Source organism: Euprymna scolopes, chromosome 34 (genome assembly GCF_053919585.1).
Source record: "Euprymna scolopes isolate OS-2025 chromosome 34, ASM5391958v1, whole genome shotgun sequence".
In the NCBI taxonomy this organism is placed as follows: Eukaryota; Metazoa; Mollusca; class Cephalopoda; order Sepiida; family Sepiolidae; genus Euprymna; species Euprymna scolopes.
Window position 1 is genome coordinate 37,843,846 of NC_136515.1, and position 23,222 is coordinate 37,867,067.

The 23,222-nt window shown below is 31.4% G+C and overlaps 1 protein-coding gene across 2 annotated transcripts in view; it reads left to right on the forward strand.

Moving 5' to 3' along the window:
- The window catches only part of LOC145259179 (inverted formin-2-like), a 62,755-nt gene that overhangs the window by 7,788 nt on the left and 31,745 nt on the right, over positions 1-23,222 (forward strand). The window contains exons 2-6 of one of the 2 annotated variants that reach the window (XM_080116939.1): positions 9,624-10,088; positions 11,739-11,854; positions 13,001-13,160; positions 14,877-14,950; positions 18,199-18,300. In XM_080116939.1, coding sequence (XP_079973065.1) covers positions 9,752-10,088; positions 11,739-11,854; positions 13,001-13,160; positions 14,877-14,950; positions 18,199-18,300 — 789 coding nt within the window. In that variant the 5' untranslated portion in view covers positions 9,624-9,751. The remainder of the gene's footprint in view (positions 1-9,623; positions 10,089-11,738; positions 11,855-13,000; positions 13,161-14,876; positions 14,951-18,198; positions 18,301-23,222) is intronic. The other variant, XM_080116938.1, reaches the window with a different exon arrangement.

Genomic DNA, 23,222 nt, shown 5'->3' on the forward strand with positions numbered 1-23,222 from the left:
CTTACCATTACTTTTAAGTCCGGAGTAATAATATCTATCAGAATCCCAGGTACAAGTTTGTGGCGGGTAAATATAAGAAATACTACCACCACCACCACTACTACTACTACTACTACTACTACTACTAACACCAAATTCTAACCGTGCTTTTTTCTTCTTTATTTCCGTCTCTGTCTTTCTTTCTTCCTTTCAATCAATCGAATTAAAAACAGAAACAAAAAAGTAAATAAAAAGTGAAAAAGAAAATAAGGAACGGGCAGTTCAGAAATGGAGCCAACGAATTTGCATGCCTTGGTTTAAACACTTCGTAAAGCATTACAAAACGGCCCCGAATCCGTTCAATAGAATTTGTCCCTGACTTTCTTTCAAAAATTCTGATACTGCTAAAGATGAGGTGACGTTAAAATTTGCTTAAGAGCATCATCTTAAGCAAATTTTAACGTCACCTCATCTTTAGCAGTATCAGAATTTTTGTAGGAATTTTTGACACCCCTAACACGAAACTGCGAATAAAATATAAAAATCTCGTAATTTCTCTGTTAAAAGTGAGTTATTTATTTTCTTTATGGATTATACTTCCAAAATAAACTATTACAGTTGTTTTAAAAGTAATAGAAATTTTTTTTTTTTTTTAAACAGTAATGAATTTTCCGAACTCAATATTTTTCAATTTTTAAACTTTAAAAATCTATCAAAATGTTTCTATTGATTCTATTTTTACGATATTTTCAGGGTCAATGTGAAATTTTATGTTCTTTCCAATAAACCGAATATAATATTTTAGACAAACGTTTTTTTTTTAATTCACGCCCCCCCATTTGTGTAAGTGTCACACATTTTCAAGTTTCTCTTAAAAAGTAAATAATTAATTTATGTTTAATAGTTTTATATATCACAAATTGAAGAGAAAAGGTCAATAAATAATATATTCAAATTTAAAACAAAAAAAAAAAATCCCTTTTTTAGAAATTTACCTGTAAAGTCCGAAGTTTAAAACCTTTTTTTTTTAAAAAAACACATTGTTTTTTTTTTGTTTTTTTTTTTTTAATGAAACCTTGGTCCTTGCTCCTTTAATTGAAAAAAAAAATTAGGGCTTGAATTACATTTTTCGAGGAGTTATAAGCTTGGAAAGACAGGGGGTCGAATAATTCACGCCTCTCATGTTGAAATGTCTATTAAAAAGTAAATAATTAATTTATGTTTAATAGTTTTATATATCACAAATTGAAGAGAAAAGGTCAATAAATAATATATTCAAATTTAAAACAAAAAAAAAATCCCTTTTTTAGAAATTTACCTGTAAAGTCCGAAGTTTAAAACCTTTTTTTTTTAAAAAAAACACATTGTTTTTTGTTTTGTTTTTTTAATAAAACCTTGGTCCTTGCTCCTTTAATTGAAAAAAAAATTAGGGCTTGAATTACATTTTTCGAGGAGTTATAAGCTTGGAAAGATGGGGTGGAATTATTCACTATTTTCACGAAATTTCTGACACTGCTACCTCATCTTTCTTAGCCATTTTTACATTTTTTCTTTTTTGTCTACACTATTTCCCAACCCTATCAACTAACCAATCTCTCCCTACCCCAACTATTCTATTTTCATCAATGAGAGAAGACACATATTACGTTTTCGCTCACGAACGATCAAAAACTAAACTGAATAAAGTCTTTTATACATACGCACAAGGTCTTTTTCATCATCGTTTCATGTGTGGCTGTGATCTTCTTGTGGTTGTTGATCAGTTATTTAACTAAGACTAATACCCACTCATGCTTGGAAACACAAGGAAATTTTGCTGAGTTTTCAAGGTTTTATTTGGAGAAAGAATTTACTCATGGAGAGAGACTACCTGGTTAAAATTAATTTCTTAACTTATTTTAGTAACTTGAGAATTCAGAGATGTAATGGGGCAGAGGCATCGGTAAAATTCAAGCTCATTCTACATTCTTGAACTTTCTCGTCTGTACCAGTGCATGAGAGAGTCTGAGTAGAAACCTAAGGTAAAAACTACAAAACAAACACCCAGAAAGTTAGTATATTCTTAATCAAGTACCTCTGTGTGTATCAAGTAATATAAAGCCAGCTTGATAGTTTTCTACAGAATTAACTACAAAACGAAGCACATGAATCTGCTTATTATTATTTAAGTGTGAAATATCATCCCGAAGAATTGATGCTAGTTCACAATGTTTATAACTAACGTCATGCATTTAGCCAGTAATACCCGGATGTATATTAGATCGATTAAGTGAAGTAAGACCCAATTTTATGTTTTAATATTCACCAAATCTTCGATGTGAACCAGGGCAATATTAAAAATTGGCAGCACTTTAAATATTGGCAAAGACCAAAACCTTTCTGATTCTCTTTCTTCCGACCTTGAGCGCATGGTACAATAATATAAAAGGTTTTTCCGTTTAATACTTCCAAAACCGAAATTCTATCTTTTCACGAAGGATGAACACATCAAATAAAATACAGAAAAATAAATCGTTACCATCAAAAAATTTTTCTCTTCATTTCCATTTCACTTATTTATCTATAACTGACCCATGTCCTGGCGTTGTGTTACATTTTCATCAACGAGTGATTGCACATGTATGTTTTTGCTTGTAAGCGATCAAGAAATCAATAGAATAAATGTCTTTATGCATGCATGCATGGGTGTTGGTCTTTTATTCCTTTGCATAGTCACTTCTTTTCGTCATCGTTTCGTGTGTGGCCGTGATCTTGTGGTTGTTGATCGATTGGTTAGCTAAGATGAATGACTACTCATGCTTGGAAACACAAGGAAATTTTGCTGAGTTTTCAAGGTTTTATTTTGAGAAAGAATTTACTCATGGAGAGAGACTATCCAGCTAAAATTAGTTGCTTTTTTATTTCCTAACTTACGCTTAAAAAATGAGCTTTGCAATCGAAGCATCAGTAACATTCACTGAGATTATCTCTACATTGTTGCGATGTGCCCAATCTGCCCAGCTTCCAGAGTGAAACTGACTGAAACAAACTCTTAGTTTTGTTTTCGTTTTAAAACATGAATATTGTCGTAGCGTGAGCGTTCTATTAACATGCTTGGATATTAAATTTGTGATGGAACTCTTTAACCCAATCCTAAGCATTTGAGACCTCTTTTGCAAATGCCTCCTAACTGGAAATTTTTAAAAAGCTGTCTTGATATGTTTGCCTACTATACAAAATGGATACATAATTATTCACCCAAAATTCGTTCACTAGTTGAAAATAAACAATTCTTGATGTCTCTCATGGCTGTAAACTCTTTCAAGAACTCAAGAAAGACATTGTCAAATCTTCTGTAAAGGTTATTCATTATGAATTGCTGTTTGTTATTGAAACCGATGTATCAGAAAAGGCTTTCAGAGGCACTCTCTTACAAGCTGGGAAACCTGTAGCGTTATTTTCTCGGTCGTTAAACCTTTCTGAAATGTGATTTCATATAGTCGAAAAAGAAGCATATGCCATAGTCAAATATTTTTCTAAATATTTTTTGGTATAATTAAAGTGAAAGTTTTTTTTAGGATACCTTGTAGCAATTAAAAAGTGGTCCAGTACTCTCAAATGCTACCACTCAAATAGATTACGAGCATTTGAATAATCTTTTAACCCTTTCAGCCTTTTGGGAAGGGGTGGGGGCGATTAATCTCATCTCATTTATTTAATCATCTTGCCGGAAGACTCATTTTCAGTTCTCAGTTGAATATCCAGACCCTGTAATTTAGCAGACCTAGATTTTACTTGACCTGCCAGAGCACCCGGTTATATCTAGCAATTTGTATATCTTTGGTGTGCAACACCTCCTCCCGGTGGGGTGGGGGCATTATTTTGTTTATAATTAATGGCAGTTTACAGGAAATTATTTTTATTTTTTATGCTCAGTTATTTTAGTCTGACTATTTTAAACAAATTATTCATATGTAATTTGCCAGTCATTTACAATGAGCTTCTTTAGTCATTAGTCCAATGGTTGCGCACTTGGTCATAAAACTGGCTGTAGATAGCAATAATAGTAAAACCTTTTCATATTGATTTCTGGAGAAAGAACAGCAATGGGTATCATAGCTAGCCTAGAATGCATATACATGTAAATTCTCTCCAACTTCAATTCATTTATTTTGAGATTATTTTCATAAAATTTTAGTGCAAATAAAAATTGAACTTTTCCTCTTTATAAATCGATAATTCTTTCTCTTGTGTCAATAATAGTTTTTTTTTGTTTTTTTAGGTTATATCAAGTTAGGATACTATTTTCAATGGCAGGCGATTTATTTTTATGTTATTATTTTAACATTTGGTATGCATAATATTACGTTTCTTTATACAAATAAAGATAATACCCTCTTATGAGCCGTCCATCAAAATAATGGGCTTAATATAATATTTTAAGTTGTGTTTTTTTTTTTTTTTTTTTACAAATAATTTGTTTAGTCTGTAAGCAAAAATTGTTTTAGTTTGTAAGGATGACCTTCTCAGATTAATTACAAACCAAAGTTTAATGTTGTGTTAAACATTTACTTCAATAAATTTTTTTCAAAATAGATTTTTTATATCATTTGTCTTGAACCCAGGTTCATCTCAACATCCCAAATATTTCTCACAAAGGCCAAAATTCATTTTCTATATATTTATTAATTTCTTTCGTATATATTTATTAACAATTTATTTTATATATATTTAGTAACAATTTATTTTATATATATTTATTAACAATTTATTTTATATATATTTAGTAACAATTCATTTTATATATATTTAGTAACAATTCATTTTATATATATTAATTACCATGTATGTATGTATTACCATGTAACTATATAACATTTTTTGTCATTGTTTTTGTACAACGCCATGGTTTTTCTATTCATCATCGTCTCTTCCATGTTTAGGAACGAACACTTAAAAAAATAACACAAACTCACACAGACTCCAACACATTCTGTTGTACTCTGGATGTGTGATATCATAGTGGAAAACGACCCCAAGTGCCCATGGCCACATTTTATTTGTCTGTCTAGACCATCACTGTCAGTGGGGAAAACTTTTTCTGATCTGCTCTGAGTCACAATCTACTATCAACCATCCCAAACTGGAAAATTGCCCCCAACTCAAGACTGTCCTCAAACTGACTCCTAACTAAACTCCTGACTAAAATTGGAAATGCTAAAAGTCTCTTCTTTGTTTCAGAGTAACATTTCTAGCTAACTCACCCATTCTATTTCCAACCACTTTTGTGTGTCTTCGTTAATTACTTTTCCTATTGTCTTTAGTTACTGGCATGTTTTAATTCCTCTTTTTTCCTCTTTTTTTTTTTGTGAATAATTTCCTCACACTCGTAGAGGGGGCATCCAGAGTATCACCTTTGTAAGCATTCCAATAGAAGAAGAATAAACAATAATTGTACAGATGGACAAGTAACTAAAGATAAATAATTTTGTTCTGTTGAATGTTGCATTTAGCAACATAGCTGATGTTTAATACCAACTAAAACGGAACACAGCGACAAAGACATGAGCAATACTTGAATTGAAACCACTTTTCAATTATTTCTACACAAATGTTTCCTCAACAAACCACTTGGTTCAAGTATTCACATTGACTACAATCTTGTACAACTTCTGAAAGTAAAACTAAGACAGTGGCTCAAGTGCATAGAAACTTATAATCATGTTACAAAAGTGCATGTGCCTTCTGAAATGATAGATTAGTTGAGCATTATCTTTTAGCACAATAGGTCAACTAGTGTTGCTGACGTTTAAGATGACCTCTATGTTAATCTATTATACATGAACAGGGAAATAAAATGGAAACTTGCTGTAAGAGAATGGGATTTTTATTACAAACTAGCAGGAAGACCCGACATTGAATTACATACATTTTTGCTACTTTCATACCTTTCTTAACCCTAACCCTAACCCAACCCTCTTCCCATTTCGCCCCCTCATACAATCAGAAGAAACTGAAATGGTGGAACTATCTCTTTGAATTAGTGCCTCATATGGCTTAAATTCCATTAAAATGGCCATTTTTCATGATAATTTTTCTTTGAAATACAACTTCCAGATCTATTTTCTTCTAGGTAAAAGGTATGATACCACCAGAAATGACCCAGATGATATAGTAGGTCAAATATGCACATAAATATTCATATAACCTGCCACAGATACTGCTGTATTCATTAGTATGGAAAATGAGAATTCATTTTTGACAGATTTTTAAAATTTGGGGCTAAAATTTGAGGGAAAAAAAATCTATTTATCAGTCTGTAGAGTAAGGAAAGGAATTTAATTTTATTTCACTAAACTAAAACAATATTCTTAGAATTTTAAACCAGTTTCAGGAGGCTTTATAAATATTTCTGACCAAAAATATATGATCTGACCTTCCAATTTTTCTGATATGCAAAATTTCCTGCATTTTCTAAAAAAATTAAAAATTATGAAGAAAAGCTTATTTAGGTGTAAAAGCGCAATTTATTCATTTAAAAAGATTTAGTGCCATTTAAATTTTTGGTGGCGAATGAAACTTTAAATCAAGGAAGGACCAAAATCTGGTTGAAGTTGCAACTGAAAAAAACATCATTAATGGAATTGATAGTCTTATTTAATCTCAACAAATATCAATGTCACAAATGAGTTTAATCAGTGCCAATTAAGTACACTGAGGCAGACTTAATTGATAGTACAGCCTAATTTGGGACATTTTGCAGTCGTTTTGTGTCATTTTGACTTTATTAGTACATTTTCATTAAATTATACATTCTCTCTTGTTTGCTTTGTTAGATTTCCAAGACTAGTCATCACATACACAGCTGTCGTAAATGAGCAGTAAAGGATAATTTTGACATATTTTAATCCATTTTCACATTTAAAAAATTCTATAATTCTAACTCTTCAATTTGACATCAGATGCCAATGCATTGAAGCATTTCAGTGATATGAGCCAATTCATTGAACAACTGTCAATAGATACACTTTTTTTTTTCAAATCCATAAAAATATCTGATCACCTGAAAGACTCATTCACGACTAAATACAGCATATCAGACTGCAGTTGCCAGAATAGGCATGAGTATGAACCCTGACGTAATAAGTGATATAACACCTACTCTATCAACATCAGACAAGTCCAACTATGTGTAAATGAGAAAGCAATGACTCCTAAAACTTTGAAGCTAAGAATCTCAACAGTTAATTTTACATAGAGGAGAGAAACTCACCCAAATCACAAGCAACAGTCCATGGCTTGTTAGTGAAAAATTCTTTATTCAGAAGAAATGATGCAGATGTTATCGTTTATAATGACAGTGATGGTGGTATTGCTTACAGCAATGATAATGATGAGCTTGGAGACTCAATTGGCCAAGTTTTTTAAAGAAGATGGTTTCAATTTACAGTTTTCAAAAGACTTAATTGCATGCGTCTTATTTCTCCAATTGACAATTTAAAGTATTTTGTCATGTGTTTCCTACTAACTCGGTTCCAGTTCTAACAGGAAACAGATTTGATTGATCTTGGAAAAATGACAGTTGAGATATTGGCTTGTTGGCAAAACTCCTAATTCAGAAGAAAATAATGCAAATGATGTTATTGACGAGTATGATGACAGTGATGATGGTATTGCTTACACCAATGATGATGATGACCATAAAGATCTAATTGACCAATTTTCTGCTGAAGATGGTTTGAAAAAGTCCAGAATTTACAGTTTTCAAGATAAACTTAATAACATGTGTCTCACATCTTCAATTGACAACTTAAGTGTTTTATCATGTGTTCTAAGTTTTTTTCAACTAACTCCGTTCTAATTCACAGAGGAAACAGATTTGATTGATCTTGGAAAAATGACTGTTGAGACATTGAAGAAACTTCCTTCAGCAAAGGATATTCTGTTATCTTACCAATGGAAATCCCTAAGCAAACATTCTGAAGTATTGGCTTGGAAAGCTGGTTGAAAATTCTATTAGTCAAACAATACCGAAATCTTGGAATTCATCAGTTGAATATCTATTATTTGTTCAATGTAATTTCGGGAGAGGCAAAGTCTGTTATTGTGGTATAATTTGAGCACTTCATTTGGGAATTTTGTTTAAGCAAGTTCAGAATTAAAAAACCAACCAGATCGCAAATGTCTACATTGACATATGCTCACATTATTCATGAAACAAAACCTTTGGATTTGATTCCTTTTCACAAGCTCTCTTATGAAAAGGTTTAATTTTTCTAGCATGCATTTCTATCTTTGTGTTGCATACCTTTGTAAGATGCACCTGAAGAATGTCAAAGGTTAAATCGGTTGAAATGTTTCGAAAACAACAAGTATGATAAGAATAATAGTTCAAATAATTCTAATAATTAAAACTAATTTTACATAACATGACTCTACAGACAAATTTATCTTTAGTTGACCTTCAACAACTAAATATTTTCGTTTACTAGCCAAATAGAAAAGTTATTAGCCAAAACCATGTGATTTTTGGAATATGACATCTTTGTTCTATGACGAGTATGTACATTATAAAGATTTTTCTGTTTTTTTTTTAATAAGTATAATTCTAAATATATACCGAATTTTATGTTGATACTTGAAGGTATAAACATTCGAATTTCCTCAGATGTTTTTTAAACAACCTTTGTTTAAAAAAGTATACTATTTTGTTAAACCTTTTATTGTTTAAATAATTTGACATTGCTCGTTTTATTAAAAAAAAATTTGACATTGCCCGTTTTATTAAAAAAAATTTGACATGGCCCGTTTTATTAAAAAAAAAATTTGACATTGCCCGTTTTATTAAAAAAAATTTGACATTGCCCGTTTTATTAAAAAAAATTTGACATTGCCCGTTTTATTAAAAAAAAATTGACATTGCCCGTTTTATTAAAAAAAAATTGACATTGCCCGTTTTATTAAAAAAAAATTGACATTGCCCGTTTTATTAAAAAAAAATTGACATTGCCCGTTTTATTAAAAAAAATTGACATTGCTCGTTTTATTAAAAAAAATTGACATTGCTCGTTTTATTAAAAAAAAAAAAAGAAGATATTTTTCACTCAGTAATGAACTTTTTTCTTTGGAATTTGTTAATAAAATAAAACAATTTGTGCTATTATAATTATTTGGACTATTGTTATTCTCACAACACTTCAACCGATGTAATCTCTTTGTCTTGTTGAACTTGGGAATTTGTATAGAATTTTAATGGAATCCATTATTTAATTCATGGGAATATATTGCTCTCATTTTGTCAGCCATGACCGGATAGGAGTTTTAAGTAATTCTTAGTATCATCCAAACTAGGGATTGAATCTTTAATACCCACAGGACTCACTGAGAATGAATTATTACTTAATGCATTACCCATTATACAATGAATTACTGAAATTATCAATTTCAGTAATTCAGGAATGGGGGAGGGCATCAAAAAATAACAGAAGAGTAAGTATTCTAGGGTCCTGCAGTTTAGCAATTGCAATTTATTTTAAAATTTGAATTGAGAGCCTAAATTCTCTGAGTGTCTATTCAAATCACCACATGCATGTCATATTGCAGCAAAATTGGATCTAGGTGTGTAAAAATAATGTTAAAAAACAGAATTTTCTACATAAGGCTAGAGTAAGCAGAAATTGGAAAATTCCATTAAAAGTTAAAATACCACCGAGTCCTCTTTCTTTTCTTTTCAGGTATGTGACTGTATTGCTACAAATTTTAAAATCAACCAACATCTTTTCAAAAGACAACCATGGATGATTCCCTGCCCCATATTCGAGTTGTCCCTTCCAAATTGACCCCCGAGGAATGTGTTAACTTTGCAAGCAGTCCATGCATGGATTCTTTTTATTCTTTGAAGACACAAATCGAGAGTGCTAACGAACGATGGGTGATGGAGTTTTTAGAACATGGTGGCCTAACACGACTATTAGACAGCCTTTGTGGAATGACGTCCCATGGACCTTCAAATTTCTCAGATGCAATTCTCCAGTTTGATTGTTTGTCTTGTATCAGGGCTTTACTCAGTTTTGAAGTTGCGATTGCATATTTAGCCAACATGAAAAATGGGGTCAACCAATTGGTAACAGGTAGGAGAAACTTTTTTGTGTCTTTTAAATTCTTTATTTCTTAATGTCTTTTTTTATTTTAATTGTTTTTTTTTTCTACCATCTTAACCACAACTGCGTCAAACATCTTTGAGCAAAGGTGTTTATCATATCTTTATGCAAAAATCTATTTTTCTCAGTCTATTCTAACTTTTCCTCTTTTTTTTAGAAAATTTATTTTTTCTTACAATCCTACTTTCCAACCTTATCAACTAATCATACTCTGTCTCCCCCGACATTGATTTGTGCCACCAGATCAGGCTGTCTGAAGATACTGTCATCCTGACCTAAAATGCACCAAACATGTTATTGTTTTTACAATGTTATTGTTTTTTTATTTGCCCTTTGTAAAACTCAGTCATGTTTTGAAAAATCAAAAACAAAATAAAAATTTCCTCTACAAAGCAATCAAACCAAATATCATGATTAAAGGTTAAAGCTATAAAGAACTTAAAAGATAAAAAACTGTTACCAAAATGACCAGATTTGGCATTAAATAACCTGGAAAAGCAAAACAACAAAACTAAACATCATAAATAAATATTTGAATATATAAAAGACTTGAAATATGAAAACTTTTCCCAAAATTACTGAGTTTGGCATTAAATAACCCGAAAAGGATTGATATGCCATAAAACAGAATAACAAAACCAATTTTTCCCAATCTTGAATATGATTTTATTAAGCTTATGAATATTTGATTTTTTTACATTATTAGTAACCATATCTTTGCGCAGAGGAGGTCAATTGATCTCTGTCTGGTTTGAGAGAGATATGAGGCTTCTGAAAGGGGAATGTTTGTGTTTGGTTGGAAGAAATGTTTGTCCATTTTACAAGTTATATGTTCATTGGAAAGACCAGATGTTGTTGTTACTCAAAATAAAACTTTGTTGTTAGTCTTAAACTTGAGTCATGATGTTGTTTCGAAAGAAAACCCAAAATCACATGATTGACACTATGGCCAATATAAAAATCAAGCACCGCATTTAGGCAAAGGCAACGTGTGATCTCATCCTGTGCAGTGAATGCACACAAATGCAGGTTCACAATTGGAATGAAATTTGTATTATTTGGATTCTTTGAACTACATTTTAATTGCTTTATGCCATGCAAAGACCCATGGCATATTCGATTGAGTACTTTGAGGTTGATGGTTCAATCCTCAGTGCAGGCATCACTCAAAATACAATTGTGAATTTTTTAAGACTTCTACTCAGTCATGGCTCACAAAATGAGAGCATGTTACAACCATGAATTAAATAAAGAGTTCCGTTTGAAATTCCATGCAGATTCCTGAACACAACAAAATACACCTGAAGAAGGTTGGAGATTACATTAATTAAAACTTTGTGAAAATTACACTCAAGATGAGAAGAGTAGTCCAAAGAATCCAAAGAATCCAAATAATATAAATAACCAATCCCCATTCCAAAAATTCAGAAATTGAAATGGGATCTTAAATCTATAAAATCATGACTTTGTATTAATTTTTACTTTTCTTTTTTAGTTTGATTTTTACTTATTACCTTACTCCATGCCAACACAAAATACAATAACTTTTCTTCATTTTTGTAAACTTTTCTGTTAAGTTTACCATCTTAAAAAAGTTAATGTTTTTGATTTTCTCTTCAGCATTAAGTACAGTCCACAGTCTGACAAAGAAAGAAGTTTTTGAGATTCTGGCTGTCCTCTGCATATTTAGTTGCCAGGGTTATTATTCTGTTCTTGACGCATTGCAACATTACAAGGTAAAAAATACTGAAATTTCCAAACTTAAGTTAAAATATGGTATGTGTCATTATTTCTGTGAAATTTTAAACAGTTCATAGTCTTGCAAATTTCTAAGAAATTTGGTGTTTTTTTTTTAATATAATATTCCCCACTTAAGTAAAATTCTAATTTTATGTTTCAGAGTTTTTTAGATGAGGATTGATGGTTTGTATTGCGATTATTCAGATTACTGTTCTCGTCTTCAAGTGCATTTTTTAAAAACTTTTATATCAAATTTACGCATCTATAAGGATTTTTTCACTGTACTTTTTATTTAGTCCATGGAGTAAATTGTTCTTGTTTTGTCAGCCATAACCAGGTGAAAGTGTTAATCTTATGTTATGTTAGCATGTAATAAGGATTGAACCTTCAACCTACAGAAGACTGTCATAGAGAAGTGATAGTTAATCAATACTGTAACCATTTAGAGATTATCAGCTGGAATATTGTGAAAATAACCAACATAAGTATAGTAGTATTAATAATAGAAATTCTAATTGTGTTCTGTAGACTTGTTATGTTATTCCAAGTTTGTCTTTCATATTATTTGGATTTTTCGGACTACTGTTCTCATCTTAAGTGTCATTTTCACATTTCAGTTGATTTAACTTCCAACCTTCTTCAATTCTAGTACAAATTTTTGGAGCCTTAAACCTATTTCATTTCATGTTATAACTCAGGAATCTGCATGGAATTTCAAATGGAACCTTTTATTTAATCTATGGGGGTAACATGTTCTCATTCCATCAGCCATGATTTACAATTGTATTTTTAGGCCCAACAACACTGAAGATTGAATCTCCAACCTCCAGACGAAGTGTAACCCTTAACTTTATCCACTATACCATGTGTTTTTGCAGATTCCTGTGTTTCACAGAAAAAGAAAAGAAGTCCAACAAGATACACCTGAAGAAGGTTGGAGGTTACATCAACCAAAACATGAAAATAACACTCAAGATGAGAACAATAGTTCAAATAATCCAAATAATCTTGATGTCAAAAATTTAGAAACAAAGTTATAAATTGCTTCGACTTTTACTTCAAACAATTTCAATTTCTTAGAAAGAAATGTAAATACGATTGCAAACTTGTATTTTCGTTAATTTCTCCTTTTTCTTTTCCAGAAAGAGGCAGCTCAGACTCACAGGTTCAGCATTTTTATTACTGAGCTGAACCAAGCAGATTCTGTTGGTTATAAGTCGTCCATTGTGACAACAATCAACTGCATCATATCTGCAAATGGTAACTTACATGGACGGCACAAGATACGCAATGAATTCATAGGTGAGTGCTTCGATTGCTTTTAACAATGGTTTGTTCTTTTACTCTTATTCACTCCAAACAAGGCACAGGGCCATATGGACATAACGGAATTCCTATTTAGAACCATATCTACAGGGACATTGTGTAGGGAGTTGAGCAGCAAGATGTTTGTTCACATTACATTTAAACTTTTGCATGTTATTAGAGTTAGAGAAGTAGGAGACCGGGAGGAAATTCCAAAGTCTAGTAACTCCAAGAGAGAAATTCTTAGAGTAGAAGGCTTACCGACATCTAGGGATTTCATCTTGGATTAGTCAAGGGTATTTAAGTTAAAGGGACACAAGTGTTATGAGTTTGTTAGAGAACATTTTATTAAAAATACTTGTAAAACAAGCACAAGGATGCAACATTGCAGCGATGGAACAAAAGTTGGAATTTGGTTGAAAGTGCGAGACTTATTAGGTTGAAAATTTGGGGGGGGGGACTTGTTTAAGAGGGAGAGACTACACGTGGCATAATTATGTTGACACACTAGTTCTTGTTAGATTACTAAAGTTAAGCAATATTGAGCCTGATTAATATCAAATGGGTAACCTAAATACTAATTGCTGTATGTGGGAAGTATTGAATTTAGTAATTAGTGCTGAGCTATCTGACCAGTAGAGCCAGACCTAAATAGATTAGGCACAGAAGCTAGAGAGTTGGTACATAAGCAGGCTGAGATGCTCCATTGTATTTAGATGGAAAAGTCCATTCCCTGCATTCTGATTGGTTCATGAGTGAATAGTCCATTTATAAATATTACTTCATTCAAGCAAGAGTTTTTCTGTCAATTCCTTATGCTGGTACATGTCATTTTCATTCTGCAGGGAAGTGGTGATGCCTTCTTACAAAAACTTATATCATGATTTGCCTCCTGCTTGTTAATTAATTTGGAACATCTTTAGTATCCACATCATTTGTTGCCAGAAATATATTCATGATAACAGGTGTTTGTTCAAGGTAGTGTTGGTTGAAGACATGCATCTCTTGGTCCATTTGGATATTATACTTTGAGGCTTTGGATTGTCATGGAAATCAAATTATGAGCAGTTTCCTGTTGAAACTTTCACAACACATTATCATCAATTAACCCAGATGTTATAACAACATGTACAGGGTGTGTTTTAGAGGCAGCAATTTTTTTTAAATAACCACCTCTATTTTCTTTAATTGCAAATTTGGCAACTCAGTTATTTTGAGTTCAGCTTGGTTTAGCAATTCATCATAAAGAGACTGACATCTGAGCATCAATTGCAAATTGCAAATGATACAGTGGATTTACTGAGAGAAACATTTAATGAACGAATAATTTCACAGAATGGATCTGTCAACTGGCCACCTCATCTGTATGATTTAACCCCACTAAATTATTTCCTTTAGGGAAATGTAAAGTTCCATGCCTATGTTTTAAACCAGACACAATAGACCACTTGGAAGACAAAATTCAATATTATTGTCAAAATATAGCCTAAATTAATGCGTACATTTCTGAAAATTGGACCTAGATTATGCCATATATGCACCATATAAATTGTATTTAAATTATAAATGTCAAAAATTAATGTTTGAAATAAACGACATATTTGTATGATGAAAATATTTTTCTGTTATTTATTTTGATGTAAAATTCGCCACTTCTAAAAAAAATCGCTCTACAAATGAATGCATCACAAATAATGTTTTTTTTCTTATCAGGCCTTGGACTTTTAGATGCTTTTACTTACATCCAGAAAGAAGATGCAGATGAAGATCTTAATATTCAACTTGAGGTAAATCATTACGATTACTAGCAAACATATGCATCCTCCAGATGCAAATGTTTGTTTAATGTTTATGAAAAGATTTATTACTTTCAATTCTTTATTACTGACTTATATAAATTTTATACAAAACTGTTGCCTTATGCCTCCCTCCTCACACACAATTTCTTGCGTTGAGTACTGTAATAAGTGCAATTACCTATTTACCTATTAGCAAAAAATGTGCAAAGCTCTTTGTGTAAACAAATGGAGCACTTTTTCTCAGTTTAAAGTGTTTATATAAGCATTGAGATTTCACTTGCAACTTATTACTGACAGCTGAAATGTTAAAAATGTTGACTATCAACTACGTAGTTAATTTTTGATTTTAGCTTGAAGCACTTACTTGTCTAGCCACACTGAAGAACTATGATAAAGTGAAACTGGGGATGACTATATATATATATATATATATATATATATATATATATAATAAAAAAATTTTATTAAAAAATATATTTTATTCATGAAAAAAATATCAAGACAAATCCAATGGAAATATTTCAATCACACAACAATCTCTTCAGATCGATACTTCCGTTCGGATAGGTTCTGATTTTGACCAGTTGATCTTCATGTTATATATAGATATATATAAACTTAATGTCTATGCATTACATTGTGTGCTCCATATGCAAAAATTTTAGCGAATCTAGATAAAATCTAAGTGTATTTTTATATAAAATCTAAGTGTATTTTTATATAAAATCTAAGTGTATTTTTATATAAAATCTAAGTGTATTTTTATGTAAAATCTAAGTGTATTTTTATGTAAAATCTAAGTGTATTTTTATATAAAATCTAAGTGTATTTTTATATAAAATCTACCAATAAAACAATGGAAGTTTCCCAGAATCTCTTTAGTGCACTGCTAAGGGATCTGTGAGAATGTAAACCCCTTAAAACTTTATCGTATTTTTATTAAATTTAAATCATATGCATAAAAATTTGTTGGCTAAGACAATAGAAGTGGTTCTGAATCTTTGCATTACTTTCTATGTGCCGAATATATCTATGCTCCCCCCCATCTCTAAGCGACCTATCTGGACAGAACCATCATAAAGCTTCAAGTATGTACATCTGATTTTAATGAAATTTATACCATGTGTATAAGACATTAATTCAGAGAGTTTTCTAATATTTCAGCTTCTTCTGACTATATTAGAGGACAAAACGGGAGGAGGGAGGGGAAGGTAAACACAAAGTAATATGGGTGACCATAAACCAGTCGCTGACGACCATCAATCCTAATGTTCATGTGCCATTGTTTTCTGATCAACTTCATATACTCCTTCAAGCCATGTTGTCCATCCCAGTGACTATTGCTGAGGGTACAAGCATTGGTTTACAAGTATACAAAAAACAAAAGTAATGCAGACTCACACAAAAAAATAAAGTTAGATACACTGTGCTAAAGCCAGTTGTTTTTTATGGAAATCACTCCAGACAAAACATGAAGCCAGTTGATGTAAGCAGCTAAAAAGAAAATATTATTTCAAGGTAAAAATTAGCTAATAATATGTGTTAGATGGATAGATTCCAAACCAAAAACAGCAATTCTTCCCCCTTTGTAAGAAACATCACTCATGGAATATGAAGAGTAACGGACAAAGTAAGGGAAGTAAAAGTGTGTGTGTGTGTGTGTGTGTGTGTGTGTGCGTGTGAGACACTGTTGTGGAAAAGGACGTCTCAAACACTAGCATCCACATCTTAGTTAAGTTTCTGTATATCAGCTAACACCTAACTGAGATAATTTGTCTGTTGAGGCCATCATTACCATTTGGTCAAAGTTGTCAGCTCATCTCATTATCTGCTGGTCTACTTCGATCTGCTCATGCCCGACTTTGACTCCAATCTTCCCAAAGCCAACTCTGACTGCTAAATATAGTTTTAACTATATTTAGAAGTCTGACTGCTATATAGTTTCAACTGAAACAGTCTGACTGCTATATAGTTTCAACCGAAACAGTCTGACTGCCATATAGTTTCAACCGAAACAGTCTGACTGCTATATAGTTTCAACCGAAACAGTCTGACTGCTATATAGTTTCAACCGAAACAGTCTGACTGCTATATAGTTTCAACCAAAACAGTCTGATTGCTAAATAGTTTCAACCAAAACAGTCTGACTGTTATATAGTTTCAACCGAAACAGCTCATCTCATTATCTGCTGGTCTACTTCGATCTGCTCATGCCCGACTTTGACTCCAATCTTCCCAAAGCCAACTCTGACTGCTAAATATAGTTTTAACTATATTTAGAAGTCTGACTGCTATATAGTTTTTAACTATATTTAGAAGTCTGACTGCTAAATATAGTTTTAACTATATTTAGAAGTCTGATTGCTATATAGTTTCAACTGAAACAGTCTGACTGCTATATAGTTTCAACCGAAACAGTCTGACTGCTATATAGTTTCAACCGAAACAGTCTGACTGCTATATAGTTTCAACCAAAACAGTCTGACTGCTATATAGTTTCAACCAAAACAGTCTGACTGCTATATAGTTTCAACCGAAACAGTCTGACTGCTATATAGTTCAACCAAAACAGTCTGACTGCTATATAGTTTCAACCGAAACAGTCTGACTGCTATATAGTTTCAACCGAAACAGTCTGACTGTTATATAGTTTCAACCGAAACAGTCTGACTGCTATATAGTTTCAACCGAAACAGTCTGACTGCTATATAGTTTCAACCGAAACAGTCTGACTGCTACATAGTTTCAACCAAAACAGTCTGACTGCTATATAGTTTCAACCGAAACAGTCTGACTGCTATATAGTTTCAACCGAAACAGTCTAACTGCTATATAGTTTCAACCGAAACAGTCTGACTGCTATATAGTTTCAACCGAAACAGTCTGACTGCTATATAGTTTCAACCAAAAATCCTAAATCATTTCAGTTATTTTTAGCTGATCAGCAGAAATGTCTACCAACTGTCAGGCGCCATCCTGTCTAGAAAGTTCAATATATTTTGGTGGTTTCCTTATTTCTTGTTTAAACACTTCACTTTCAGTCACTCTTACTTTTGTGAGAATCATTTCCTCATATTCTCCACAGTCCATGGGGGGTAGTCTATATTATCACAAAAGTTTATTAACAATATATTTGATAAAAAAATTGAAAAATTACCTAAAAGGAAAAAGCTTGTACATTATTTTCAAGTGATTTACCCCTCAAATATTAAAATATTTTTTTTTTTTTCCTACAGGCTTTTTATGGACAGAAGTATCAGGATGATGATAAGTTAAACATTATGTATGAAGGTGATTTCCAAAGCCCTTCAGAACTTTTAAATATGCTTATTGAAAAGGTAAGACAATTTTAGGTGAGCAAAGTTCAAGAATAATACCCATCAAAAATAACTAGATCATTTATATCTAGATGAATACTTTTGTTGAACATTAACATAGTTTTTGCTCTACCTAGATTGAAAGTATTATTATAGCCACTCCGCTCCCTATTTGCCCTCAACCCTCTCTCCTGAACTAACATTTCACTTACCTGTAACCAGGACTTAAATATTACTTGTGTCCAAACTCCCAGCTTTTAGGCTCCCATGTCCCTTATCTGATGCTGAAAATAAATGTATACTTTTTCACAGTACAATGTAAAAATGAATAGCAATGAGAATAAACAAGAATTAAAAATAAAAAATAAAATGCATTTTTCAATCTATTATATAAAGGACAAAAAAGAAAATCCGCAACACAAATTGGTATACTTTTAATTGGCGTAACTTTGGACGTATATTATCTTAAGGTAAAAAAGATTCATTATTGCGGGGGAGGGAGGTTGTATCATTTAATGTTATTAAAACATATCTTTTAACCTTATCATTTAAAGGGAAGTAATTCTGATTTTTTTTCAGAGTTATTTCCTTTATGCTGACTCAAGTTATGTGTATGTGTGCGTCCAGAGAGAGGAATGGACTGGGAGAAGAAGAAAGATGATGGAAGGGAGAGGGAGATAGAATTTATGTTACATTTTGCCTCAGACAATTTCAAGTAACCATGGTAGTAGAAAACAAAACGCAAATAAAGTGAATCAGAAAAGAGGGAAAAGTAAAATGTTGTATTAATTTTGATGTGAACACAAGGTCAAAGTTAATGAAAAAGAAAAGGTCAAAGTATATTGTTATATTCAAAAAGCGCATATAATAACATATAATAATAATAATATAAACATAAAGAGACTGAGGCACATATTTTGATTTGATCAAATGAAACGACAAAATCTGTGTCAAAATGCAAGAGGATGAAAGATGTCACTGAGATGTAAGGCACTTTTGAGAATTAGAGCCAGATTTATCAGAGCATTCTACATGAGAAGATTTGTAGTGAAATATTTGTTCAAATTATATTTAATTGTCTGCATGTTAATACAGTAAAGCAAACAGGAAGGAAAATCTAGCAGTTTTAGGAAAAAGTTTTATCAGTTATAAAGACTTATTTTTACAATAATTGTGATAAAAATAAAAAATTTTATCATTAAATATTTAGAGATTTATAAAGAATCAGAATCGGTAATTGTATTGGAATCGGGAATTTAATACGGAATCAGTAATTGTATCAGAATCAAGGAGAAATATTGGAATCATCCCATCATTATATATATATATATATATATATATATATATATATATATATATATATATATATATATATATATATATATATATATATATATGTTAATAGTTTCATCGCTATTAACAGTACTTAAAATGATTTAATAAAAATGTATAAATTGCCAAAACCTTTAGAATATTATATTCATTAATTTTCAAGGAAGATAATACAAATGAAAACTGTTAGTTTTAAAAAATTACAATAAATTTATATTTAAAGGTATTTTATCTAAAAAGAATACTTAAAGCTTGATTAACAGTTGTCAGATGGCAGATAGGTTTTTTTTTTTCAGCCCAAACAAAATATATTGCCACTAAGATGTAAGGGGCCAGATTTATAAGGGACATCATAAGCAAGATGTTTTTTTACATTACATTTAAATTTCTGCATAAAAGTATAGTCAGGGAAACAGGGAGATGAAATTTCAAAGTCTAATGGTTTTCTTTGTTTAGAAGTAATCAGTCCAGCCAGTTTAATATAAATGAGAATTGAACATAAACTTCTGTACGAAATTGGTATTTCTGATATCATAAACACGTTTTCCCAAGTTAAATGTAGAAATTTTTATATATCTATATCATTTTTCTCTTAGCCTGTCTGTCTGTTTGTTCTTGGAAATTGCTGGGCTGATTTGGCTAAAATTTTGTATAAACCTTTGTTATTATAAAGTGCGCCGAACTAAGTATTATGGTATACACTCAATACACAGTTAGAGATTAACAGGATTTAGTCATCGCAATGCTACATTTACTCTAGAAGTTTTCTTAGAAACTACTAGAATGATCTGGTTGAAATTTTGTATGGGCCTTTTTATTAAAGGTGCATTGAACAAAGTATTATGTTATCCACTTGATGTACAGTTGAGAATTAATAGGAATCAGTATGTAATGCAAAATGTCAACACAAATTTAATCATATTCAACCAACAATTTGGCAGAATGCAGTCAACAGACTATAGACTTTGCCCATTTTTAACGGCTAAAATATGTAATAAATTTTATATTATGTTCTATTATTTTATTATATGTATCAGTTTTTAAAATCTGATTGTCTTTTAAAGTGCTCTTATGATGCCCCAAAATAAATATATCCGTAGATGCAATATGAATGATCATGATAAAGTTACTAGTTCGTATAAATTACTCTCTTTCTTTCTCTAGCTTACTCTTTCCTTTTAATTTCTTCCTTTCTATATGGATGGAAATGGGAGACGGTCAAATCAATAACTTTGTGCTGTGTTTGCATTTCCAAAATAAAAGGAAGATTATTTCACATAAATGTGTGAACTCCACAATTTGCAACAAATGCAAGTGATTCTTATTCAAAATGCTCTTAAGCATGAAATAGCCATTGCTAATAAAAATGGCAACTTGACAACCAAAAATCCTGAGAGAAAGTTAAGCTAGAAACAAGGCAGTCTGCTAACATGGCATTATACTCAGATTTGAGGCAGAAGAAGTGAATGATTACTAAACTCACACACATAGAATTCACACGGATTCCCACACTGACAAAGAATGACACAGAGTGACTCTGGCCTTAATAGAGTTGAAGCGAAACAAAATTACTAAATATCATAAATCTCTAGAAAAACTTAAAATCAACATGGTTTCTGTAAGAAATAATTTTGGTAGGGACAACAGTTTTAAAAGTAAAAAAAAACTAATAAATTATTTAGATACAATCCCTGGGAGACCAAATTATAGGAAAGTACAGATAACAGCTCTAAAAGGGACAACATCTTTCCTTAAGAGAGACCTCGGATATAAATTTAATGCATAGGTAAATCAAGTGTTAACCTCAAGAAAGGATTGCTTTACCTCTTCAAACTAACTGAACTAAAAGAATAATTAAAAGACTCAATCTTACTGTTGTAGATGCTGATGATGATGGTAATCTATTTTATAACTTAGACACAAAGAAAAATATAGCAATGAAAAATATAACAATGACAAATAAATGACAAATATAGTAATGACAAACATAGCAATGACAAATGTAGTAATGACAAATACAATGACAAATATAGCAATGACAAATACAATCTATCTATCTATATATCTATAAAAGTGAAAATGTCTGTCTGTCTGTCTGTCTGTCTGTGTGTCTGTGTCTGTGTACATTTTTCTACCAAATAACTCTGTCAATTTTCGGTGTACAAACTCGAAATTTGGCATAAGGGTATTGAGATTTGGGAAAATCTTTTTAATCAGTTTTCAGCCAGAAATTTTGCTGTTAAGGGGTCAAAGTTCAATGATTTGACCTTTGAGAACTCTACCAAACTCCTCTGCCAATTTTGGGTCTAAACACTTGAAATTTTAGATATAGATTACTTGGATAGGGATCTAACTTTATAATTCTATTTGAGCCTAAAAGAATAAATGCGAAGGGGTCAAAATTGGAGTCAAAGTTTTAAAAAATTGACGTCTGCGGTCTCAACCAACTTTTCTCTATTGTAGTTAAGGAAGACTATTATATAGAAAGGTATTACTGCATATATTCACACTTTTTAATATATACATAGGCATCTAAAGTTATGAACAGTACATAGGGCCCAAGTAAAGCCGGGCAGAACTGCTAGTATATATATAAAAGTGAAAATGTCTGTCTGTGTGTGTGTCTGTGTACATTTCCCTACCAAATAACTCTGTCAATTCTCAGTCTAGAGACTCGAGATTTGACATATAGGGTATTGAGATTTGGGAAAATCTTTTTAATCAGTTTTTGGACAGAAATTTGGCTGTCAACAATTTAACCTTTGAAAACTCTACCAAACTCCTCTGCCAATTTTGGGTCTAAACACTTGAAATTTTAAATTTTGATTACTTGGACCTGGATCAAACTTTTTAATTTGATTTGAGTCCAAAACAGTAAATGTTAAGGGGTCAAAATTGGGGTCAAAGTTTAAAAAAATTTGACTTTTGCGGTCTCTACCAAATTACTCAGCCAATTTCTAGTCTAAACATTTGAAATTTTAGATAAAGGTATTCAGAAATAGAGCAAGCTTTTTAATCGGTTTGGATCAAAAATTTGAGCTACCGAAGGGTCAAAACTCAAAAAATTTGACCTTTGCTGTGTCTAGCAAATTACTCAGCCAATTTGAGGTCTAAACATTTGAAATTTATACATAACGTGTATTTAGACATGTGGCAAGCATTTTAATTATTTTTAGGGCGAAAAGGTCAAAGTTGAAAGAGTTGACCTTTGAAGATTTTAACAAATTCCTCTGCCAATTTTGTATCTAAAGACTTGAAATTTTAGGTGTAGGTAACTTGGACATGGGTAAAAATTTGTATTTTGATTTGAGAGCAAAATAATAAATGTTAAGGGATCAAAATTTTAAAAAATTGACCTCTGCGGTCTCTACAAAATTACTCAGACAAATTTTGGTCTAAACATACATAAAGTGTATTCATACATAGGGCAAGTTATGAACAGTACATAGGGCCCAAGCAAAGCTGGGCTGAACTGCTAGTATTTCTATAAAAGTGAAATTGTCTGTGTGTATACATTTCCCTACCAAATTACTCTGTCAATTTTCAGTCTACAAACTCGAGATTTGACATATAGGGTATTGAGATTTGGGAAAATCCTTTTAATCGATTTT